Source organism: Rhea pennata, chromosome 2, assembly GCF_028389875.1.
Source record: "Rhea pennata isolate bPtePen1 chromosome 2, bPtePen1.pri, whole genome shotgun sequence".
NCBI lineage: Eukaryota > Metazoa > Chordata > Aves > Rheiformes > Rheidae > Rhea > Rhea pennata.
Window position 1 is genome coordinate 35,721,218 of NC_084664.1, and position 26,739 is coordinate 35,747,956.

At 38.2% G+C, this 26,739-nt stretch overlaps 1 protein-coding gene across 1 annotated transcript; it reads left to right on the top strand.

The window, feature by feature from the left end:
- Positions 1-249: 249 nt before the first annotated feature.
- Positions 250-26,521, top strand: KLHL7 (kelch like family member 7). Its single transcript, XM_062569221.1, has 11 exons — positions 250-444; positions 4,405-4,507; positions 5,407-5,500; positions 6,723-6,847; positions 8,725-8,900; positions 11,461-11,635; positions 13,081-13,223; positions 18,554-18,794; positions 21,663-21,864; positions 22,175-22,272; positions 23,918-26,521. The coding sequence occupies exons 1-11, from the start codon at positions 325-327 to the stop codon at positions 24,199-24,201; spliced, it is 1,761 nt and encodes a 586-aa protein (XP_062425205.1). The 5' UTR covers positions 250-324; the 3' UTR covers positions 24,202-26,521.
- Positions 26,522-26,739: the final 218 nt, after the last annotated feature.

Genomic DNA, 26,739 nt, shown 5'->3' on the forward strand with positions numbered 1-26,739 from the left:
CCCCCTCCCCCCCCCCCGCCCGCAGCGGACAGGCCCTGCCACGTGACGCGCCGAAGCCCCTCCGCTCTTTGTTTCTCTCGCGCTGGGGCCGCGCTCGCGCGCCGGTTGATGGCGTCAGCGCGCCGCGCCGCGCCCCGCCCCTCGCGGCACCGCCGCTTCCGCCGCGGGCACCGGCGGGCGCAGAGGGCGGCGGCGGCGGCGGCTCGGCGTGTGGGGGCGCGCGCGCGGCTCCCGGGCGTGGCGGGAGCGCGGTAGCCGGCCGGCGCGGGCCCGGTGCACCCCCCGCGGCGGGGGTGGCGCGGCCGCGGTCTCGGCGGCGGGAGCATGGCAGCCTCGGGGGCGGAGAAGAGCAGCAAGAAGAAAACGGAGAAGAAGCTCGCAGCGCGGGAGGAGGCGAAGCTGCTGGCGAGCTTCATGGGCGTCATGAACACCATGCGGAAGCAGGTACGGCCCTCGGGCCCGGGGCTTGCGGGGGCAGGCGGCCCGCCGGAGCCGAGCGCGGGGGCGAGCAGCGGCCCCCAGGACCAGCGCGGAGGGTCTGAGTTTAGATCGCACTTGCTGGGCCTCGCTGCGGATGCCGGAGGCAGAGGGACGCTGTGGACCTGCTTCCTTATCTGGCATCCTGCCTCTGTTAGGGCACAAGCCAAGCGGCAATTTTTTTTCTGAGTTCATCGCGTTAGGAATCGTATTTGCATAGGCGTTTTCCAAGAAAAAACGAGAAAAAAGTAATTTTGTTTCTTGCACTTCATACTGAGTATATCGGACTCTCTCACTAAGAAGCCAGTAGTTGTGTAGGAGGGTAGGTGGAGCAGCCTAATTTTTAGAAATTTTGACCTTTTGGGTTGATCAGCCTCCTAGATCAACAATCCAGTGATTATCAAAGATGGCTCTTCTGCTCACCAGTAGAGCAGCAGTGGTAACCAAAGTCATAATTAATGCAAGTAGTTTTCTGTTGAGCTGCCTGAATGGGAAGAAGTACTGCAAGGTGGGTTTTTTTTCTCTTAAAAAGCTCAGACTGAAATATATGATACAAGAGCAGAATAATAGTCTTTGTAACTCCCTGGGTGTAAAGAAATGTTTCTCCTTTTCAGAGGAGCTTGTGTGAGGTGGAGCCAGAATCAAAGCTGACTCTGGAACCAAATGTTCTAGAACGGAGTGGGGACTCCCTACATAACACTGTTGCATGTTAAGTCTTCTACAGCATATCTACTTGTCTCCCACTGTTAGGCTTGCCAAGGACTCATCCCATTTTTTTAGTGTGTATGCTAGCAGTATGGGTCCTGGCCTAGTAGGTGGTATCAGGGTAGTGATTCTGCTTTTGTGGATCACACTGTCCCTGTTTTCCCCTCACTAATGTGCCATTGGTTTGTGCATACAAAACATGCCATCTAACTAAGCTCCTACATGTGGAAAACCAAATTGGTTTAAATGAAATGTTTGTGATGATTTCTGGTAATGGAGTAATGGACATAAGCCTATGATGGCAGCCACTTGCTGTATGTGGGCTTTGTTTCTGTTTATTGGGGTAAACATACTCCAAGGTATAGCTGAGTTTGTAACTCAGCTGTTCATAATTTAGCTCACATGCCTGTCATTGCTGACAGGGGGTGCTAATTCCTGTTATACTTCGAGCAGATAGAGGAAATACAGCCCTCTTTCAGATGCATCTACAGCCACTAGCACGAGGAAATTCCAGTTCTTGACTATGTCTCTGCTCCAAAAACATGGCAACATGTTGTTGTTCTGACCTGGTCATTCAGTGTAGCAGAGTGCCAGTTCTGAACTAGTTACATGTGACTCTAAACAGAGAAAGAGGCTCAAACTCAACTGCTGTGAAATTTGTGTGTGCTTTTGGTTGTCTTGAAAGCTGGTACACCAGGGCAGCACCTGCTGCTTCAAACTTTGCCTGCTACTTGAGTTTCTAAGAAACTTCTGATCAGACCCAGACAGTGCTCACAATTCCAGAAATTCTCACATAGTTCCTGACACCCATGCTCCTTTCAGGAGTTGTTCATAAGAGAGGGTTGGCTATTAGTGGGAGGGAGAGAGGGAGAAGATACAGGATAAAAATAGGAAGTCAGCTGGAGCCAGAGGAAAATGTACTAGTTCAGCAGACTAGCTGTGCTGAAATCTAAGAGGATTTATAGACAACTCTCTTCTTGTATGTTGGTAAGTCAGGGACTGTGCTGTGGTTATAAAACCCAAGTGTGCTATGAGTTAAAACTTTTCATTTGGTGGAAATACATAATGCTACACATGCACATTGTTTTATCTGCCTTTATTTAATGCTGTAGGAAGGTGGGCTGAAAGTACAGGAAATCGGGTTGGAAAGTATAGCTAACTTTAAAGAGGCTGTGTAAACTGATCTAGAGGCAGCCTCCCTACACAGGAGATTTTAAAGTAAACTGTGGGTGTACATGCACTGATGAGACAGGTGAAATATTGCAGGCAAGCATGCTCACTGCATAGAGAGCGTCTTGCTAAACTCTGTAATAAAATGGTACGTATCTGTGTGGATTTTGCTGAGCTATTTGACAGCATGCGCGTAAATGCATAAATACTTTTTGTGACCTTGTAGATGGGTGGAGACCAGCCAGGAGTAAAGTAATGAAGGATAAAAATGCATGAGTTGCAAGGTGTCACTGGACCTGCTCTTCAGGAGGTGAAGCGCCCTAATGCAGACTTGCACTGGGGTGTGTCCTTTGGTTGATGCAACACAGGTCACTTACTGGCTCACTGAAGCTACTGCCTGAAACAAATGGCTACTCCAAGAAAGTAGTACTACGATTCTCAGGAAGAACAGTAGTTGAAATAGAGCAGTTATGTCCAAAGACATCACAGGGGATAATATGAAAAAGATGAGGATAAAGTCTGTTTTGGTTGACAAGTTTTTTCCACATCCATAGAGATCTTAGATTGTCCTAGATACTTCAAATACTGAGAGGTGTGACTTCAAAAGGCACTAAACACATTTTAGAAACACAGCATGGAATACAGCATCAGTTGCAAGTCTTAGTGGTGTTCGCCCACATAGTTTTGCAGTAGCTTGTACTGCTAGTTTTCAACACTCATTTTGAACAAAATGTGCTAGGAATTTCAGCTTCAAAAAAAAAAAAAATCCCTTTAGCTATTCTCATAAGGTCTTTGTTTTGTTTTTTTTTAATGTTAATTCAGTCTTAAATGGTTAAAAGCCATGAATATATAAAGAAGGTTGTTTTCCTGCTGCTCCCTGCAATGTATACCTGTAATTCAAACAATTTTTTAAAAAATGTTGCAGTTGTGTATTTTGTCCAGCATGTGCTTCTAATGAGTGTTCTTTCCTTTAAGGCCCTAAAAATTACTGAGTGAAAGCTTTTCTTTAGTTTATTTAAAGGACTGTTGGCTATTGGCTATCTGTCTGGACTATCTACCTTGTGTATTGTGCTTGAATAATGTTATCTACATGTGTAAAAAAAGTTATAACACTTTATTCAAGTGTTTTTCCTTCCTGCAATAGAAATGCTCTTGTTCTGTGGTTAGTTTTAGGATTGGTTTTGGCAGATGTTTCCAAAATATTTCCATAAACTTAAGGTGATAGTAGAAAATGGAGTCCTGTTTTTAGGAGGCAGTGCGGCTCACTTCCTCTTTCCTGATAAGAGGATTTTGTAAGTGACTCCAATATGGTGTGTTCAGCTCAGTCAGTATGTTCTTAAAGGGACCATTTTAAACTTTTAAAATCTATTCAAACAGTATGTTTTTAATCCAATCCATTACTTTTGCCTAATGTCTCCCAACTTGTAGGCTCTGGCATTTTACTTCCTCTTACTGCATGACTGTTCAAGTGAGAAACTGATTAAATATAAATAGTGAACAAGTGAAGAATAAATATGGTTTTGTCTGAAAGCTAACTAGTTGCTAATCAGATGCGACAGTCAAGCACTTCTATCTAAAAGTGATATTTTTAGGTTATCTTTCTCTTTAAAATGTTCCACTGCTTTGAATCTGTTCACGGCTTTGAATCTGTTCATCATTTTCACTGTGGTTGGAGATGTCACTCAGGTAATGCGATTGTACTCGTGAGATACGCAGTTCCTGTGCATCTTAGGAAAATCAACAACAACTGAGTAGTGATGATAGCTCCTAATGCAAACGCAGCCTCTGTTAGATGCTGCAGAGTGTAGGCTGCAGGAGGAGGTTGATAAAAATGCCCCAAGAAAAGCTTCAGTCAGAGCTCATAATCTTATTAGTGACCAACCTCCAGTTACTGAGCTTGCTTTTTTATTTTCTGATCTCTTTATTACGTGAGAAACTCTTATGAGTTAATATGGAGTAAGAAAATAATAGATTTCTACAACCTGTTTAGAAATGCTTTCAAGATTGTTTTCCTAAAAATGCTGATTGTGTTTTTTTTCCCCCTTCATATAGAAAACTCTCTGTGATGTCATTCTTATGGTTCAGGAAAGAAAGATCCCAGCTCACCGCGTTGTGCTTGCTTCAGCCAGCCACTTCTTTAACTTGATGTTTACTAGTAAGTCTTTTCAAAATTGATTAACTTTTATAGGTTTTTATATCCATATCCTCTTAGACTTGCAGCTGACTAGCTGTTTGTTCTATAAAAATAATTAGAGGGATGAATATAAGCGAAGATTTCCTCAGTTTGTATTTTTCTTCCATTCACCTACGTTCACTCTTCCTTTCATTTTCTTTTTATCTTATGATTAAATCAGTGTGGTTACTACATATGCAAATCCTTTTCTTGTTTGGGGCCCATATACTGTATTAATCTCCCTTTTCTAACCTGCTGTTTGTGAGTCTTTGTTCTCATGACATAACTTACGCCTCCCTATCACTTCCTACCATTAGGCACTTTCATATACAAAGCAGGCTTTCTAGAATGTAAATGTTCTTGGATTTGTACTGTCTTTATAAGTTCAGGTGTGTAGGGTCTGTGTTTACCCAGATTATGGGTAAGGCATAGGAAATTAAAATTATGCTAGAGTAAAATAACCGTGTTTTGTGTTGGCCAGTTATCTGTGGGTGGTTTAACAGTGGTGTGACTGGATGTAGAGAGGCCTGATCTGGCTATGTATTATCAACTTGAATACGGAAATAGTTTTTGGCAGAGCAGTGTGAGCTTCCTTTACTGATGCTAACTTGACAGTTTCTTCACTATAGCCAGTAGCATCTCTGACCTTTTAAATACATTTTTGTATCATACTTTTCATATTACAACCCTTCCCCCTGCTAGTTATCCTGGTTGTCCCACTACTTCCTGCCCTCCCTGACTGCTGTTACTAATTCTGGGAAAACAGAAATTGGCTACGTGCAGTTTTTAGCAGGTTTGATCACTTTATTTTGTGCTGCTTGCAAAATCTACAATGACTGGAATGACTTACTGATGTAGTTTGTCTCTTACTCTATTTGCAGCAAACATGCTCGAATCAAAGTCCTTTGAAGTGGAACTAAAAGATGCAGAACCTGACATTATTGAACAGCTTGTGGAGTTTGCTTATACTGCAAGGTAGTTTGTTATTTAAAATTGCTTGACATTTTTGCTAGGAGTTCTGCCATGTGTAAATGACAATCTTAAAATAATGTTTTTGTAGTTCATTACTATAATACTTCAGTTTCTTTAAAATCTGATGCGACTAGACCTTCTCTGTTGTCCTCCTCTTTTTCCCTTTTATTTGAGAAGGGCTACTTACTGCTTAATTTAGTTAGTAGGGCTTCCTGTTGGCTAAAGTGAGTGGTAGTTGCCTTGAGAAAGCAACTCAAAGCAATTTAAGCTTCTAACTTCAGGGTTGGAGTCGAATGCTATTTCCCATTGCTCTGTAATTGAGGCCCTTGTTGATATCAGCAGGGGTTTTTCTTTATGGCTGTAATAGCTAGCACAGAGAAACATTTCCAGGAGTTACACTTGACAGAACAGTCCTAGCCTGTCTAGAGATGAAAGTGTATTTCCAGTCTATCTGAGATTGCCTGCAGTTTGTTTTAGTTACCTGCAGCGCTGTTTAAAAACAGTATTTATACAGAGCTTGTTCAGATGACTAGGGTTGTGGACAGGCCTTTGCAACAAGCTCTCATGCCTGATGGATGTCAGGCCCTTCATCTTTGTGCTGATAGGATTAACTCTCCTTAGGAAGGCTTTCTCCTTCCTTTGGGAAGAATCTTGCTGTATGCTCCCCCTGCAGTGAGAGAGAATTCCTGTCAGTACCCTGGCCGCATTCTTGCCTCTGTTGGAGCCCAGGTCCTCGTCTATGGGCTCTGGACCTTCTGCTGAAGGCTGCCAAACTGGCTTTTCTGCTTGTGTGCTCCAGGCAAATCAGCCAGAGCTGTCTTGACAACAAGCTTAGATGGATCTTGCTGAGGCTAGTTTGGGAACAGGAGACTGTCAGAAAAGATTCATTCTTTTATGAAAATAGTTAATCGTATAAGTCAAGCAACAGCACTATACTTGAGCTCTCTATAAATGGCCTGTGCTTAAGGCTTAGTCTTTAGAATCTAGAACTGTTGAGTCCCTGCCCCACCCTCCATAAAATATCTAAAATTAAAGCAATTTGTAAATTAAAGCAACTTGGAAAGAGTGTGAAGGAAGACTGCATCTTAAGCTTACGTGGAGAGAAGAATGCTTGAAGAAATAACAAGCAACTAATTTTGCCATTTATGTAAATTGGTTTGAGTGTTTTGACTACAACAAAATAGGAAGTTTTAGTGATGCTAATTTTGCACCTTCTGTTTTTCAGGATTTCTGTTAACAGCAATAATGTACAGTCTTTACTAGATGCAGCAAACCAATATCAAATTGAACCTGTGAAAAAAATGTGCGTGGATTTTTTGAAAGAACAAGTTGATGCTTCAAATTGTCTTGGTAAGAGGAAGGCAGACTTATAAAAATCTTTTCTTAAACATGATCATTCTTGAAAAATGGTCTTTTTTTAAAATACAGTAAAATTTTGATAAACTCAGACATACCAAAATTATTATACCATGAATACGAACAGTTGTTATAAGCAAAACATTCTGGCATTTACCTTTGCCAGTTTTGGGGTTCACTAATTAAGGCTCATCCCATCCTCTCTTGGAGATTCTTGTAGTTTTAGGTTCTTAGTTGTTTAGTAAGGTGGAGCTTTCAGTTGCTATTGCGCTTGGAGATGGAATTTGACACAGTTGTAAGGTCTCCAAAACTAGCATGTCTTCTAAAAGCATGAACAGGATAAGTTCGGTTTACTTTTGTTTTCAGTTGCACCTCCTTTTGACTGAAATACTAAAAGTTTACCCATGTCATCTAATCAGGTGTCTGATATTTATTATACTCTGTAGTTTTAATGTGACCTGCATGTTACAAAACAATAAGTAGACATCAGTGCTTATTGATGCTGTTCAAGATTTGGAACACCTGTCTTTAACCTGATTCAAATAAATCTATGTAAAGGGGTTTTTGTTGACATTTACAATGTAATTCTTCTAGTGACATCTCAATCAGATATGTTATAGATGTTTATAATATCAGTAGGAATAATTCAGATATTCTGCAAAAATGATTCAACTGACACTTCAGTGCAGTGCAGGTGTGGCCCTGAGACACTGATGGCTGGAAGACACTACCTCCTAAGGAAAGTGTCACTTAGGCTTGCTTTGAGGCATATTGAAACCTCTTGTTAAATAGAAAATTAATTACACTAAATTTGCATACTTTGTAGCTGATTTATGCCTAAAAGGGAGATTGAGGTTAAATGAAGTTTTCCTCAAGACATTATTTACAAGTTGAAAACTGTTCTGGCTATAGACTCAGGCAAGCCTACAGTTTATTAATATATATATATATATATATTTATATATATATGTATGTATGTATTGGAAAATAAGTCATAGCTTATTTTGAACCTCCTGGAATTTTGTCAAGCTTCTCTGTTTTTCTTCTGGAAAGCAAGTCATACACTCACATTTTTATCATTGTAGTTTGTGTTTTACTACATAGGGCAGTTTGATCTAGTTGGAGACCCGTGGGCTATGTTTAGCTAGCGGTTTGCTTTTATCCCACCTGCTATCTCCTCCCTAGAAGGAGGACTGTAGTGAGCTGAGCAACAACCTCTGACTAGCTTCATGCTGACTTTCTCTTGCTCATGCCTGATTAATAATGGAAAAATTCAGAAACAATAATTCTCAGTAGTGAGAACTTTTATATCCTATACCAACTTGCAGCAGCATTATCTTGACTTTTTTTGTGTGTTGCTCTGCAGCAGATTTTGCTGTCTATGCAAAATCCTTGTTCACTATGACTTTTGCAGGAACTGAGTTTGGCTGGTGACTGCTGCTGCATAAGCAGTTTAGAGGAGGCCAATAATACTTGGATCCAGTCTCTCAAGCTGCTGTGGTTACTGTGTTGTAGTGTGGCTCAGACCTTGTTAATGTACTGTTGTTGCCTGCTTTGTAATGAGGAAAGAAATAATGAGGAGGTAGTACTGGACAAACAGTTAATATAGGAAGTGCTACAAACTATAGAGTTAAGCCTGTAAGGCTAAGATCGGAGTTTGTATTTGTCTTAATTTGTCTTGACTTGCAGATGAGTTGTAACAGCATGTCATAATAAACATGCAAAAAAAAAAGGTTAGAAATATTTAATTGGGATTATAAGCATCTATGATATGATATTTTTATTCTATTTGAATATATTAAAATTAATTGCAGTTCAAGCTTTGGAAAGCATTTTGGATTTTTTTTCTTAATGTCTCTTTCCTTCATTAGGTATAAGTGTGTTAGCAGAATGCCTAGACTGTCCAGAACTGAAAGCCACTGCAGATGACTTTATCCATCAGCATTTTACTGAAGTTTACAAGACAGATGAGTTTCTTCAGCTTGATGTTAAGCGGGTGACACATCTTCTGAACCAAGATACATTGACTGTGAGGGCAGAAGACCAGGTGAGACCCCAATTTCATAGTAAGAGATCTTTTCTGTCAGTTAAGTACGTTGAATTTCACCTTCCCCATTTTTTAATCCAAAGTTGGTTCAAAGTATGTCATGCCTGTTTGTGCAGTGCATGCAATGCACATAATATATGCTAAACTGTAGAATAAGGGGTGCGCCCTTGCTTGGTTAGAACCCTATATTAATGAATACCTGCATTTGGGGCGTGGGTATTATAGGTAGTTTCAGCAAACCAGGAAGAAGTCGTAAAAGGAATAAGCAAAACAGTTTTCTTGTTCAGGTAATATGGCTGCTGATTCTGTAGTGCATGAACTTGAATAAGCTTCATGTATAGCAGCTCCCAGACTGGGGTTTGTGCATCTGTGGAAGTGAACCACTTCAAAGTGGTAAGCAAACTGCACCTTAACAGCTGTATGCCTTTTCCTGAGTATGGTCTTAGCCCATTTCAGAGCAAGTGTGGGGAGCTGTGGGACTGAGCAACAAGGTGGATAAAAGTCAGGTGTGTTGACAGCAATGGATTGATTTAAGCCCTTATTTAGGGAGTGGATACAGAAGGGTTTAGATGGCTGAAAAGAGCCTGAAGCTTCTTTCATTTAAGAGTTATAACTTCTGGTAGAAGTTACATTACCAGCTGTCCCATTGGAAAGCTGAATTCAGCATGCCACATACCTGAATGCTTGCTTGCCAGCTTGTTCTTCCTGCCACATGAAAACAGGAAGAACAGGCGGTCGGCACTGCAGTCCAAAGAGGTGATTGTAAGATGGGGCTTGTTGCTGGATGCTTCCTGAAGGCTTTCAGTCAAATGTGTTGAAACCGTACTGGAGTCTTGTCTTTCTAGCTGTGCTGTTCTTGTGCTTGAATTTACTTTTGCTTAGGTATATCAGCATGAGTTGACTCATGCCTTTGAAGTGCAACAGAGGGATCTTGTAACCAAGTTCCTGTCAAGATGGTATGTGTGTGCTTTGAAGCAGATGGCCAACTGAAGCTTAGCCAGATGCATAGGCTCCAGAATTAATGCATTTTCTTTGATGCGTCTGTTGCAGTAAAAACCTTCTGTGAAAATAATATTATTGGGGGAGGGAGATAATCTCAGGTGACAAGAATGATAGTTGTGACTGTTAAATGAATAAGTCATAGTTCAAAATTCTTGCCACATACTGGGAAAAGTTCAGACCACAGAGTAGCATTCTCAAAACTAGAAAATTTTCATGCTTTGTTAGCGTGCAGCCAAAACTACAGTAATTTAAGCTGCCTTGATAAGGTGAAAGACATGCTTCAATGTAGCAGTAGTGGTTTGAAAAATTTGTGTAGGTAGAACAGCATGATTAAAAATTCTGTAAGAAAGTGGGATTCTAGAATTTGAAATTGCAGAAGATAGTGATACCAAAGAAACCTTATTTCTAAGCAATACTGGTAGAAAGTTGGCATATACTCTGTAATTTTTGTATTGGCTTAGAGTATATTGAAACTTTAGGTTTTTTTAAAAAAGGTGTGTTAAATAGCTATCTTATTTTCTTCTATGCTAATAATGTTCCTATTGATAAATGGATACAGTTTTTTCTGTCCCAATCACTAATCTGCTCAATTTCCTTAGCTGATAGAATTTAGCCTTTTTTCCCCCCTTACTCTTACTTTGTGGCAATTTTGCAGGATTAAAGCTGAGGTGGTTTAGCAGTCCTTCTCAATAACTTGTAATGTGGAAAAGCACTTTATGGCAGCAGTAAATTCAATTACTCACAACTGATCACTATGATGAATTTCAGCAATAAAGAATAGGTATTGATTGTGTGATTACTTGTAAGGAAAATAGTGCTGTCTTTGAAATGGTGGTATATTAGATAAGCTTTCTATGTCTGAATGCAGCACTGAGGTATCTTAATAGATATGTAATACTGGACTTTCTCATTCATTTTCTTTTGACCCAGAGGAACATCAACAGAAGAGGTTTCTTCATTACTTTCCTGTCTTGTCATCTAACCCCAAGTAAAACCCACATTCTTTCCATTAAATAGGAGATGGAGACTCAATCAGTATGAATAGACTCATAATAATCTGCTCCTAAAGATTTTAAGTGCAACAGTAGCAATACATTTGGAACTACATCGTGTGACCTGATAAGAGAAGCAGGTCATCAGCTCAGAGGTCATCAGTCTATATAACACACACAAAAAAAACCCAAAAAACAAAAGGGTGTTTTTTTGACACCAAACCCAAAGCATGTTAGACGTACCATGGTGCAGGAGTTACCCACATAAATATGAATTGCTGGGTCAGACTTCCTATCTGAAAAGAGATAAAATAGCAGTAGAAATTTTAATGAAAAGTTTGTAGATGGGTTTTTACTCAGTGGTTGTATATTTGTTTTACTTAATGTCTGAGTGTTATCTTATTTTTTTGGAAGATGGTTGTGTTGACACTTTTGGTGAAATCCCAGCATACTGATATTAATATAGGTTATTTTCCAGTGGACAGAAGAATAATTTTGGAACATCAAGGTTTATCTGTCTTAGTGTGTGGTGATGTGTCTTACCTTTTCCTTCTCTTTTGCTTAAGGTTTACGACGCAGCAGTCAGATGGCTGAAGTATGATGAACCAAATCGCCAGCCATACATGGTTGACATTCTTGCTAAAGTCCGATTTCCTCTCATATCAAAGAACTTCTTAAGTAAAACAGTTCAGGCTGAACCACTTATTCAGGATAACCCAGAATGCCTTAAAATGGTGATCAGTAAGTTGACCTCTAGAAGAAATTTTTGATATTTTATGTAATTTTACAATACTGTGGGACTTCAGTTTTTGAAATTTACTTATTTTAAACTAATATGCCATGATAAGATTTTTAAATTAAATATTTATCTACAACTCTATTCCCTCTGGGATGTTGCTTTTAATTGGATGCAAATTAGCAACTTGTCATGTAAAAGGCAGCCGTTCTTATTTAATAGTGATAAGGATGAAAGAAAAAGTCAGTAGTGAGTGACTTCAACTTCATGATAACTAATGGAATGGAGTTTTTGTCATGAATTGTTAGGATAATTGGAAGAGTTAGTGCCTGTTTGGGATAGGATAGTAACTTTAATATTGTTCAGATATGAATTAATAAGTCCTTTCTCAAAATTTTGATATTATAAAGCTCCCCTATATAACTGCTTAACACTTAGTTTAGCATAAGCTGTGCTGTTTTCATCTCTAATGTATACTGTCGGTTGAGGCTAGACAGCTGCATTCTGAAAGTGCTAAAAGTCTCTTGGATGAGACACACTTCCTTAAATGACAAAAGGGAACAAGCTTCCCTCCCTTTTTGACCATTCCTGAAATTTTACTGTATACAGAGAAAATGCCCAGATACTGATAGATATTCTGGAAAAAAAAAAAAAAAAAAAGCCTAGTAGTGGTTGACAAGTCAGCTTTGTTTTAGGGTAGTTCTAAAAAGTGCATGCAACTGTTTTTTTTCAGTCAATGAGTAAGATTCAAATTTATTTATATGTTGGTAAGTATCTACTAAACTTCCCCATATAAATCATACCCTGCACCTAGTTCTGTGTCATGCCAGAAATTTAAGAAATAAATGTATTTTGTGTGTGTTTGTGTTTTGTTTGTGGTTTTTTTAGGTGACTTGTAATGTCACTAGTATTTTTGCATGCTTTGGCAGGTTTCTTAGGAAAAGATTAAGTTTTCGTTCTTACAGTAACTGTAACTGTAGTATTTTGCATTGTGAAGGTAAGAGCAAAAGTGAAGGGCTTCAATGAGATGCCACGTGCTAAAGATGACTTCCAGAAACTGCAAAAAGAAATGGTGACTCTTCATTGGATTGAAGTTCCTTTAAAATTTATATTTTCCTCTTTAGGTTTCCCAGTTCTCCCATTTTTTCTTTGGGTGTACTTTCTTCTGCTAGTTTCAACCTGTTAATTTTAACTGCGTGGCGATAAATTAGTATGTAACACTTAAGTGTTACATGTCCACGTCCTATTTCCACATAGACTAGGAATTTTGAAATGGAGTATAAATCTTGATGTATGTGCCCATCCTTGCGTGCATTTAAAAAAAATGTTTGTAAGCTGGGTAGATGTGAAGTAGAAGCTTCATTCCCCTTTCCCCATCCTTCCCTCTGAAACATCCCTCCCTTTGTATGTATGAGCTACACTGGATCTAGAATGGTTGTTTTCCTGCTAGGTGGGATGCGATACCATCTACTTTCCCCAGAAGACAGAGAAGAGCTAGTGGAAGGTACACGGCCAAGAAGAAAAAAACACGATTATCGCATTGCTTTGTTTGGAGGCTCACAGCCCCAGTCCTGCAGATATTTTAATCCAAAGGTAATCGTTACCTCAGAATGCTTTAAGATTCACTGTTTGTAATCTGCATGTGTTTTATTTGCTGATTGCTATTAACTAAAACCTAAAGATCTACAGAGTGGTACAGGGAAGGATGTTTCATGCCTCTCGAGTATACGGTTAGGAGGGTGTAGTTAATTAGATGCTTCCAAATCTATGTACCTAGATGTAATACCTCCTTTTGATTAGAATGATCACGTATGTGTTTATTGGCAGGATGAGATACAAAGTTATGATGAATCCGTATGGGTCAGTAATTGATTGGTATGTGCATACCACAGCTGGAAGCAGATGAATAAAAAGTCACATAAGCATCAGTTAGGGCTATCTGAAAGTCTGTATACATGTGCATGCACGTATGTGTTTGGAGAATAACACAAGGCAGCTTTTTTTGACCTAAGTTGAAATATTGACTTGTATGATAGTGTAGGTCCCATTTTAGAATACAAATATCTTAGATTTTGTTTGTTTTGGTGCATTTAGTACAAATACCTAGTTGCTTCTAAATCTGAATGGTTCATGTTTTCTTCGTTTTTAACGCTATATAAAGAGAGGAATTGGGAACAAGATATTCGAGAAGTGGAAAAGTGGGTTTCTGCAATGAAAACGTTAGAGGGGCAATTTAGAGCAAGCAAGCTTAGGTTGAAATTTATTTCCATTTTTCCTGAATAAAATTAAGCTGAAGTATACAGGAAAGGGGTATATTTGGGCTGTGCAGACTAGATTGTCTGGAAACCTCAGTTTCTTTTAGAAGGACTATCCATACTCTGTTTTACAAGATAAGCACACGCAAGAATACAGAAGTAAATTGCTACCTAAATATTAGGGGGCTCTGAAAGTATGGAATTACTTACCTGTAATACTTTGTTGCAGAAATTGATTGTTTTAACTCAGCATATTAAATGCTTGTTACAATTTCAAACAGTTTTCTGTGTTATCTGTGTGAGCTGTGCAATCAATGTGAAGCCATAAAATTCAGTTCAGAATTAAAGAGCCCTTAGGATATGTTTTGAACCCATCTGGTATGAATTCAGCTTCAATTTTGTTTTGAATAAGGGACTGTTTGTCTTTGAGCACCATTTAAGTCTGAAAAACATAACCAGCTTTGCTGTCTTAGTTTGAGACACTCTTAACTTGTATTTGCAATAGGAATTACAGATTCCTAAAAAAAAAAAAAAAAAAAAAAAAAAAAAAAAAAAAAAAAAAGACCTGTACATTCATACACATACTCAAGAAAGACATTAAATTACTGCTCTGAGTAGTGGTGGTGGTCGTGGGGAACAAACCAGATGACTTTTTTTTCCCCCTCTGAAGTGGAACAATAAGTCCTTTTTTCTTTTTTTTTTTTTGAAAGGTAAGCTCTGAGTTGGAAGGGCATTCATCCTCTTCAAACGGTCATTTGTTTCTGACACTTAAGCAAGTTGTAATTCACCCAATATGCTCTGACCTTTCTTTTATTAGACTGAAATTAAATCAAAGTGTTCTTTTCTCCTAATCTCCAGTTAGGCATGTTAGAACAAAGCTATTCTAAGATAGAATGGAAACTAGCTTTGAGAATTATTGCCCCAGCCATTAATTGGCAATGGTATGGTATTACATAGAGGCCGTGCAGTCTCTTTGCTAATCTAACTGACAAAAGATTAGGTTCTGTGGCAGTGCGTCATGTCAATAGTAGTTGGAACTCAAGGGATGGGGGATTTATTCCATCATTCATTATGAACTGGTATAAAATCCCTCAGTTATCACCATATATCTTTCTGAAGACTTAGTCTTGTTTGAAAAAATAATAATTTGAATGAACATAGAGTGGGGAACAACAGGCAAAGACTTACAGCTCAAATGAAAATTATGTATGCAGTTAGGTGGCCTTCAGTCAGATCTAAGCTATACTACTGCAATGGAATCTGCTTTTTGGCTGAAAAGACATGTCTGCATATGCCCACATAAAGCCTTATGGGATAAAATTATATCTTTTCTTGCACCTTTTGCTCTGGCATAACACCAAAAAAGAGTTGAGTTCAGAAGGAGTTTTGCAGAATTCACTCTTGATCAAGCTTTCTGGCCTTGCATGTGAAATAATGGGGGATGTGGGTGGCAGGGAGAAGGAAAAAGTGAGTAATTGGAGATCTAAATCCTAATATCATGCCTTTCTTGGATATTTTGCTAGTTCAAAATATTATATGCTTATATACTTCCTTCGCATTTCTAGCTAGTATGTCATATGTTGAATAGCTTCCTTTTATCTCTGGCTCTAAGTTATTTAAAACCTCCTTTTCAGGATGTTTTGCTGGAGTATCTGAGTTTGATCTTTATTATAAATTGTAGCAGTAGCTTCTAAATACTACAAATAAAAGCCCCTGGTTAGCATCTTATGCATGTAAAATAGGAAGTGTTGGGATTTAAGGCTCCAGTTCTGCAGAGATTATGTAACATGTTTAGCTGGCTTGAATTTGTCTCCTTAAAAGATAATTGGACTGTCATATTGCATAAAATAGAACTTTTGCATATACTTTTGCAGGATTTGGACCTTGAGAAAGAATGAAAGTTTTGTTTTGTTATCTGCTGAATTGTCTGATTAGCAGCCGAGTCCTTCATTTCTAATTTTGTTTAAATTATTAAATTTAATTCAATTATGTATCAGTTAAACAGCTCAAAACATGGGTTGTATTTCTTCTAAAAATATATTTTCTCAATGTTGTAAGTGACAGTCTCAGGGATCTCACACAGTAAAACTACTTCAATTTTTTTCTAGTTCTCTCTATGGTTGCTTTGCACACAAAATCGGTTTCTAGTGTAATGCTGATCTTCATTTCCTCATTTGTTTAAAAAAAATTCAAATAAAAATGGATTGGATAGGCTCAGTTATTTGTTGAGACTGTTAACATTAAGTCTGTATTTGTTCTTGTTGCATTGTAACTGACACTTCTATTGTTGCCTTTACTTCAGTAAAAGAGCAAAATGATGCAGCAGGATAGATGCAGACTGGGGCATATAACTCCTGTGCAGCCCACTGGCACCACTTTGAATAGAAATGTTTGTCTTCAGAATCACGTTAGAAAGTCCTATTTGTGGTGGCAGGAAGAGTATCTTGTGGTTTTTTGTTTGTTTTTTCCTTCTGCAGAATGCAGAAAGGAACTCTTTTCTCTCTCCCTTATTCTTCGTAACAGTTTATGTATGATTATGGGATTTTGAGGCAGCAATCTGTGAACTTCTGAGATTCTTGTGCTGTCTCTAGTGACAAGAAATAGCTAGAAGTTTTAACTTTTTAAACAGCACAAAAATCCAATAATAACAAGTAAGACTTAATGACCAGCATTGCTTTTACTTGAACTAGCATGCATTTTTGAGGAGATAAGGAGCTGTATTCAGTAAGCTATTGGTGGCAAATTTGTTAAGCATGTCTGCTGTTTTCCTTGACAAACTTGGAAAGGGAGCAACAAATGAAATTAAGAAAGCTTTAAACAAAAGGTACTTTTTTTTTTTTTTTTTTTTAACATGGTTCATGATACACATGGAATTCTTGCCGCAGAGTGTTGTGGCTCTCAGAAGTGCAGATAGTTTAAATAAGTAAATAAGTGATTAAATAAACTTATGAAAGAAAGAAAGAAAGAAAAAGAAAAAAAGAACACTTTCAGGAGCTCCTAATTGCAAAGATATGGTTTCTGGCTCTGGTCTCCTACATAACAAATTGTTGGAAACTGAGCTCAGTAGGGAAAGTGTCACTGCATACCTACTTTGTTCTTTCTTTCCTCCCTCAGCTCCCCAAAAATGAGACTTGCCACTCTAGGGCTCTGTGGATTTTGACTCTGGCTTAGAGCAACTGTTGTTCTTAAATGTGTAAAAGTATTGAATCAATTCTGCATGATGCAGACTAACAGTGAAGAGTATTACAAGAAAATGACCTAAATTGCCTCCTGCTGGAAGAGGAGGCTTCTGCTGAGTATGCTCAGGTTATGGGAGAGCCTGTGGCTTTTCATATGTTAGAGGTATGAATTGGAACTGCAAGAGTGGGTCAGATCACAGCCCTTACAATAGTAAGGGGAAACAACAGGATTTTTCATAAAACTGCCAGAACTTGAGCAGAAAACACAATCTTACACAAAGCAGTAAGACATTTTCTTAAGGTTTATGCAGCTAGTTATTTTGCCATGCTGTAGTATGGCTTTCCTTTCTAGGATGCCCCAGGACCTGTTTCTCACCATAAAAGGCCACATGCACCTGCCAGCTCTTCTTGATATGGGGGATGCTACAAGAAAAGATTGTAAGATGCTTTGGACTATAACATGCGCTGTCTCTCTCTTTTCTTTGAACCCCCACGCAGGAGTCGCTGTTTTTCCTCCTTGACCAAAGTGTGTGGAGTATGTCCTTGCTAAGAAAATGTAATGATGTAACGTGTTGTATGAACCATTCAATGAAGGTCATTCAGCAGCTTTAGCTAGACCATCCTAAGGTGACACGTTTAAGGTCCTATACTTTTCTGTTCCGTATAGGAAATAAGCCATCCTAATGATGGCATGAAACATGTGAGATACAATTATTCAAGAAATGTTACTTGTGTTGTATGCTATCGTGGTCTATCATCAACTGCTGAGTATGTTCTTAAGGCTTTAGTTAGCATTACTGCCCGTATTTGCTACTTACTGATTTTGCCAGACCATGCAAAATCAGTTTTTAGGCAACGTGACTGCCAGTATTTGTGATGAAGCATCGCGCTGTTTCTCATGCTATCAACTGTGGATAGCTATAGATCATTTGTGTTTTGTTAAATTCTGTAAATAAGCTTCTAGTTGTCATGGTAATAAAATATGTATTACTGAGCTTTTTAATTGAGTTGCTTGTCAATTCAGATATTACCTGTTTCTCCTTTATCCATCGCCTTTGATTGCTTTTATTTCCTGTTTTTTAATTAGAAAGAAAGAATCTGTTATGTGTCAGATGCCTTTTTACATTCCTATAAAAGAAAATGCTATTGTACTTTGACATGCATTTTTTTTGACGTAACAGCAGCAGGAAGTCAATTTTGTTGGGGGGAAAATCTGTTTTTCAGGAAAACTGCACTGTGTGCATACAGGGAATGAGGAAATAGAAATTGATAATGTCATGGTTCGTTTCAGCTAACTATGTCTGTGTCTAAGAATTTTTCAAGAGTACACCTGAGGAATGTTCTTCAATAAACAGTATTCATGTTTGTTTTGAAAAGGAAATGTAAAACTGACCATATCTAAATCTCTATGAAAAGCTCTGTTTGAAAACACTCACTGTGCAGGTAAGTTATATAATCTATTAGACATTACCTGTTCTTTGTAATGCAGGATTACAGCTGGACAGACATCCGATGTCCCTTTGAAAAGCGCAGGGATGCAGCTTGTGTCTTCTGGGACAACGTAGTTTATATTTTGGGTGGTTCCCAGCTCTTCCCTATAAAGCGAATGGACTGCTACAATGTGGTGAAGGATAGCTGGTATTCCAAGCTAGGACCTCCAACACCTCGAGATAGCCTTGCAGCCTGTGCTGCTGAGGGCAAAATTTATACATCTGGTGGTTCAGAAGTGGGTAAGACACTAAAAATCTTTAAAACAAACAAAGCACAAACAAAGATACCTGGAAAGCTTTCTGGTTTTGCATGACTCTTTGTTGACAAGAAACTGCACACTGCTATAATGTTAGCCTAATGAACTTTCCTGTATGTTGGATTTTTCTCCTCTCTGCAATCCAATAATCTATTTTTGTTGTGTGTGGTTTTGGTTTTTTAAGCAGCTTAAATATAATCTTTAGATTATTAACTAGAGCATAAAATACACTGACTTATAAGAGTAAACTGGGGACAAGCAAATATATTTTTGGGGGGGTTCCCGCTCTGCTCTTGGTTTACCTCCAGAAATCCACAGCACTGTTGAAGTGTGGCTGCGATGTAGGGCCAGAACAGCTTGCATTGTTTGTGTTGGGCCTAATGAGTAAAAAGAGAAAAAGCTTTTGATTCTGCTGCTATCCATGGTGAAATCATACCTGGTCCCTTAAAGGAATTTTTCTCAGATCTTTGTCAAGTGACACAAGTTATCCTCTATTAGTTTGCTATTCTATTGGTTTGTCTCTATGGAGGCATACTGCTTTCTTTAGATATTATTACTCATCATATAGTTAAAAATTAGGACCATTGCGAGAGACCATAAACACCCATTGAGAGGGTGTTTTGCCCCCCTGCCCCAACCCTAGTAGCTTGACTCTGATCTGACTCGCTCATACTAAAATGTTGTGGCAACGTTTTTGAGTTTATTTCTGCCTAAATTAATCTAATGTGGTATCTTCAGCAAACTAAAAGTAGGAATATGTGTATGCCATATCCATAAAAATTGCTGCTGTGGAAAAACTTAAAAAGTTCTTCTGCCAAAACAACTAGAGCCATGTGAGTACAGTTTTTAGTAGATCCTCCTGAGTTTTGCCTTACTGCAGAGGAAAGTTAGCAGAAAATAAACAGTGGTCATAATCAGTGATTAACATTGGTAACAGTTACTTAATAAGGTTATCTAAATGTCAAAACTTCCTGTCTGACTTTGAAAACAGTTGGGCAGCTCTGAGGAAACAGCAGATAGACACAGTTCATAACTGCCACCTAGTGTGGTGAAAGCAAAATAACACTTCCCATTACTTGAACCTGAGGTTTAACCAAGGCTGTATTAAGAAACTTGAAATATTAGAAAACTTATTAAATCATTCCAGTTTCCCACATGCCAGTTGATGAGGAAGTATGATGAAGACTTTGATTGTATTGACTTTTTTTTTGCCTTTTTGTGTCTAATATACTGTAATTAATCAGTAGTTGGAGAGTTCTCTTAAACTTTTCCTCATTTGCACATACTCCCTTTTCTTTCCATAAATATTGTTCAAGACAGAATAGTAAAAACTGAAATCAATAACTGAGTTTTTTTATTGCATTTTTTCCAGTGCATTTTTGGAATCCAGTGAACATTGATCATTTATTGGGAAAAGTTTATCCCAATTCGAGCACTTGAGGGAGGCAATTATGTGAGACTGTTTAATTAAAGAAAATGCTGCTGAGTGTTTAGCTGTAGAGAAATGTAAAAAGTTGCATGTTTTTTGCATTGATTTACTAGTTTGGAAAACAAATCAGTATCACTCCACTGTGGAAAATAGGGCTGTCTTCCCTTCCTCCCCACCCCTTCCTACACTGGTGGGAGTACTCTTGTTTGGAACATCTGGCAGAGTTTGAAAGCTAAACCCACTAAATTCTTTTACCATGTTTAGGTTTAGGGCAAATTTTACTATTACACTGACAACATGACTGCATATTGAAAATGGAAGCTCTGTCCCCACCCCATGCCCAGCCCTTTTTTTGGTAAGACAGTTCTGCTGTAGAAATTACTGTCAAGGAGAGATACAATTTCGAAGCAATAAGGATGTGTATTTGCCATCAAGGAAAGAATATGGCCCACTGTGCTGTTCATCATAAGAATTGCATGGTAGAAAGAAAGTAAATGTGGTTTATAGAAACCTACTCCTGTATTTTGGGCCTGGAAATGCAGTGCCATAGGCTTTGAGGGTTCAGGTCTCCAGCTGGTAGTGAGGACAATGAGGGCTGCTTCTATAACATAGTTTTAAAAGTAGAAAGCTGAGAATGAAGAGGGTCAGGTGAAGGCACCTTTAACTGTTCTAGATGAATGTGTCTATTGAAACAAGGGGAGAAGGATCCTGATTCTCTTTTGTGAATAAGTCTTTAAGCTTCCATCCATCTTCTGTGGAAAGATTGCTTTTGACTTCAGTAATAACTTTTTTGAACCCTGGGGGAAGAGGGAACAGACCTTGCATTCCCAGAAAATAATAATTTGCTAGTCCCCAGGAAGAAAGTAAAAAGGTAAAGGGTAGCTATTTTGTGGTTGCTAATAATTTGGAAGTATGTTGTAATATAATCTAGCCATTTGATTCTAAAGTGCAACAACTGTTCTGGGAATTAGGTCACATTGTTTATAGCAGAAATTTATGGGAATCTGTACTAAACTTACAATACTCTGGTTTCATCTTCACATCTAAACTGAATACACTTCAAGTACTGAGGGGTGGCATGAGATGAAAATTTTGTCAGCAACTTAAATGTATCCTTGTTCAGTTTTTTTCCTTCCCCCGAAAAGAATATCTGAATCACTTGTTTAGGTACCCTGATATGCAAGTAAATTTATAAAACTGCTATTTTGGAAGAGAACAAGAGTCAAGAAAAGAATTATAAGTATATGCTTCCACAGTAGTCCCAAGTTTTGAGTTGATTAGCTCTGCTCATAGAGGTTGGAAAGCAGCTTTCCATTTTCAACTAGCATGTAGAGCATCAATTTGATATTTCTGTTAGACTTTTCCTTGTTAAGCCAGTTGCAAAAAACTAATGCCACTTTGGTGGGTTTCTTATTTTTTAAGGAAATTCTGCATTGTATTTGTTTGAATGCTATGATACAAGAACAGAAAGCTGGCACACAAAACCCAGCATGCTGACTCAACGGTGCAGTCATGGAATGGTAGAGGCAAATGGCCTCATCTACGTATGTGGAGGAAGCTTGGGAAACAATGTTTCTGGAAGAGTCCTAAATTCCTGTGAAGTTTATGATCCAGCCACAGAAACGTAAGTATCAATTCCAATACTTGTCACTGGTTTTGCTCACTCTTTAAATACCTTGAAGTATACAGTCTTCCCCATTCATCTGTACAATAAGGAATTTTTCTGTGTTAAGCAGTACCAAATAAAGTATTTGCAGTTTTACTTAAAAGGCTGCTTTTCTTAAGCAGCTTTCTTCCATATTTCACTTTCTCTATTCTAGGGTGAACTTAATTGTTTATATTCTAACAACTAAATTGTGGGTTTTCCTGTGGCATTTTGTGTGTTGTGTTTTTTTGTTTTGTTTTGTTTTGTTTTGTTTTTTTTTGTCTCCTAGGTGGACTGAGCTCTGTCCAATGATTGAAGCCAGGAAGAATCATGGACTAGTGTTTGTAAAAGACAAAATATTTGCTGTGGGTGGACAAAATGGCTTAGGTACTCCTAATTCTATTAGTTTTGTAGCTAGTCTCCCAAAGTTTCTTGAGGGGTGCTTTTGCTAAAAATTCATTCTAATCTATTGAGCTGATATATTCTGAGCAGTACCGTAATTCTACTGTTGTCCCTGTATTGTTGCCTACCTTCTTTCACCTTCCTGCTTCACTCTATCGTGATTATTTTCCAAGCTCTTTTATTACTGATAGTCCTGTCAAATGCAGAAATGTGTCCGTAACCCAGTTCTGCAGTAGTTTAACATAGGAAAACCAGTCATCTGAAAAAAAGCTAACTTTGTTAGTCCTTCATTATACACATTGAGACGCTGTTCCTTGGAGACAGATAAAGGTGTAATCACTATTTTGAGAAATTCAGTCTGAAGACTTGTATCTGATAGGCTATAGCTATTTTTAAATGGTGAAACAGTGAACTTTCCTGACTGCTCTAGATATGAAATGTGACTTGCTCTGTGCCCATAATCTGCCTGTCTACTTGTCTGTTAGCTTAGAATAATAATAGTTTATTTCCTAGGAGAGTTGAATTTGAAATTTAATTACATAGGATTTCTGAAGTGCTTTTGCAAATGAAAAAAAAAAACCCTCAGCTTTATTAATACTATTTATGATGGCATTAATCTAAAATCAGATATTCTAGTTGTAGCTTGCAATTTAATTAGCTACTAGAACTATTCCAACATGATTGATTCCCAGTACAAAAATATCTATAGAAGCAACTATTGTGCAAACAGTTTATCAGCTAGTCAGAACTGCCTTTTTGCAAAATTTTAGTGTATTGACTGAATGCTTATTTTAGAAGTGTTGTGTTATTGATCCAATAAGTTAAAATACTATTTTGCTATTTTTTTCCTATTCTGTAGCTTGATTGACTGATTGTTCTTAGTGTAGTATAATGGGGAAAAATTATGTTTTGGATAAAATATTTATATGTCTAAATCAGATTTCTTGATCTTTGAGGCCTAATAATTCAGGAATGGAAGTAAAAATTCTTCTGTGTCTCAGTCACTGCTGGTAAATAGGAATAATTGGATACTGCAGGCATTGTAAAGTGTAGTTGTTAACCTATTTTCTGAAGAAGGAAATCTTGCACAGTCCCAGTAACTACTTCTCCCTAATAATTCCTGAGTCTATTGGCCAGTTTCTGGCAAAGACTTAGGCCTCTGTGATGCTAAATTCCTTGAAGTTTAATGAAGAGAAACATCCTCTATTAGTAAATAACCTATTTAGTTAAAAGTGCTGGTGACATGTCTAGAATAAAATTTCCTCAGCATATAACGCCCCTTAGAAATTATTAGTTCCTTCGTGAAACAATGTTAGATCAAAGATTGTATTATATGAAATTTATAACTACATCTTACTTCCAATCTCCTTTTTCTCTGCTGTGTTTCTGTATTTAAGAAAAGTTAAGAAGCTACTTTAAAAACCTGTTGCGCTTCCTTCCCCAATCCCCCCCCCCACACACACACACACATACTTCCACACCAAGGAAATATTTTAGCTTGCTTTTATTGTTGTTTGTTTTTAATCTAAACTTTTAAAATCATAACCAAGTTTTATGAAGCATTTGTATGCTCAAGTTCAGCCTAGAGTGTATAATGTATTAAGCAGTTATCTATTTCATTGCTTTGTAGGTGGCCTTGATAATGTAGAATATTATGATATCAAGATGAATGAATGGAAGATGGTATCTCCAATGCCATGGAAGGGTGTAACAGTGAAGTGTGCTGCTGTGGGATCTATAGTCTATGTCCTGGCTGGTTTTCAGGGCGTTGGTCGATTAGGGCACATTCTCGAATATAATACTGAAACAGACAAGTGGATAGCCAACTCCAAAGTTCGTGCTTTCCCAGTAACAAGTTGTTTAATCTGTGTTGTTGACACTTGTGGTGCAAATGAAGAAACCTTAGAGACCTGAAGACCTGTAAGAGATATTGAGGCATTCTTCAAGGACTTGGGGAAAGATAACCATGGTGCTTTGCTTCCATGTTTTATTGAATCTTGTTAAACTGATTAATAGGAAAAATTGAGATGCAGTCTTTGAATTTGTATATACAGCATATTGTATAACATGGATTTTTGTCATGCCCATCTTACTGTCTGTTTTAAGAGATGGGGATGTGTTTTGAGAATCCACTTGCCTAGCTGAGAACATGTGACATCTTCCCTTGGAAAGACTGTGTGGCCTTGTCAAAAGTAGATCCAATCCAATTATTTAGAAGAATTCAAAGCATTTGATGAAGATTTCTGGCTGAATGATACTTTCCAGAGCTCAATTACAAAGATTCTTCCCTTAATAAAGGTGAGTAAATACAGCCCGAGTCATGAGAAATATGAAGAAACATTTCTCATTTACACATACCTGTAAAAATCTTACTAGAATGCAATGAAGATTTTGCTCAGGAAAGACCAAGGAGAGCAGTATAATGGATTAAGATTCCCATTGAGAAGGGGGGATAGATTATACAGCCCCTTTCCTATAATAGCTGCCCTATTTCAGTGACTTTCTTCCATCACTTGCATGACTACATATCAATTTTGAAGTCAGACAGGCATATATATATATATATATATATATATATTTATATATATAAAAATAAATTAGCAAAAAACTTTGCTAATGACTTTTTTGTCAATTTGGGGAGCTTTTCCCAAAAGACTCCTAAGCTGTCACAGAGCCAAACTTTCATTTTTGATTATGTTGACATGGGTGGTGGTGGTGGAGGAGGTCCACAATAATTGTGCACTATATTAGCGAGTTTGAAATTTGGGATTCATTTTCACTGTATCTTCCCAGGCAACTAGACTGTACATACTGTGGATGCCAAACCATTAGCAAAGATGGGGGATAGGTTTGGGAAGGCAAAGTCAATACAACAAATGTATTGATTTTCTTCTTGAAAATGACTGTTTTTAAAATGATATGAACAAAGTCATTAAAGTTATTTTATAGAAGTCTTTTGAAGTTGCATATGGTTATTAATCTCTGGTTTATAAGCATATAATACTGTAAATGATTCTAGACAGTCAACATGGTACTAAATGTGATCACAATCTTTCTTCCAGCATAGAGGTTCAGGCTTGTCAGGCTATTGGTATCAGTACTGTGTACATCTTCCTACATTTGAAAAGCTATATAAATTGATACATGTAAGTCTGTTCTGCTCCCATACTAGGTCATAAATGTCTTCATCCTAATTTTGTCACCGTCTTTCTAACTTGCTAATTCCTTCAGATCTGTTTCTATGAGACTATCAAGTTAACTTAAAAAGTTGGTGCTTACCTATCTATATCTTGTGCATCACTGGTGGTGTGGATTTTTATTCTGTTTTATTTCTGAAGATACTCAAAGTTCTCAAATGCTGTAATTCCAGTTTTAAGTCAGTACTGCTTTGTAGACTGTTTTGTCTCATACTAGCAACTCTGCATGTCTGGTAAACTAGTAGATGCATTCATGGGTTTCATAGTGTTTCATGCAAGTCAGCTGTATATTCAGTAGTAAGTGAATGCTGTAAAACACTATTTTCCATCCTCTTGCCTTTTTCCTTTTTTTCCCCTACTGATTGAGCCATAAAACCAAGTTATCCCTGGTATTTTGAGTATTTATGTTCTAAGATACTGCGAAGACTGGACTGAATTCTGCACTTTTTAGGTTGTACAGCCTGTTTGGATTTTCTTTGTATCTACTTTTAAAAACTTATGAAGCATCTTTTTCTAAATTTCTTTTCAAGAGGTTAATTATTTGCATAAACTACTGGAAAACTTTAGTTCTAAGACCCTCTACTTAGACTATCATGGAACACACATCTAGCACATTCACATGGGTATTTTGTTTGAATTACTGTACTGCTACTTTTCCCAAATCAGTCTACACTCTCTTACTCAGTCCTTGCAGCTCAAACTTTGTGGAAAGTGATGATGCTTCTGCTTAAGTATGTTGGGGGGGGGGGAGTGATCATTAGCAGTTTTATCATGCTAGGGGCCCTAGGGCCTACACTTGAGTCAGACTCATTGTCTGAAGTAGTTGGGCAGTCTTTGAAAATTGTCCAGAATGCAATACTCTTATTTCTTAAATCATTTTATGTATCAAAGCTGTGAAATGAGCTGTCACTTCATTAGTTTATCAATGTAAGAAATGTTTTTTGGAAGCTTATGACTCAAGCAAAATACCTCAGTGAGGCTTGTGACTCAGTATATTCTGATCAATAAATGATTTTTTTTTTTTCCCCTGCCTTTAACCAAGTGGACCTTTGCTACCCTTCCTGCTCGAGTTCTACAACCGGCAAGGCAGCCGGCCAGCGCGGCCGCGGGCGCCTTTACCCCCGCCTCAGGGCCGTTGAAGCGACCGTTGGGCGAGGGCGGGGCGGGCGGCGGCGCGCGCGGCGCTGGGGGCGGGGCGGGCGGCGCCTCCCCGCCGGATTGGTGCGTGCTGCCTGTGTTGCGCGTGCCCGTGACG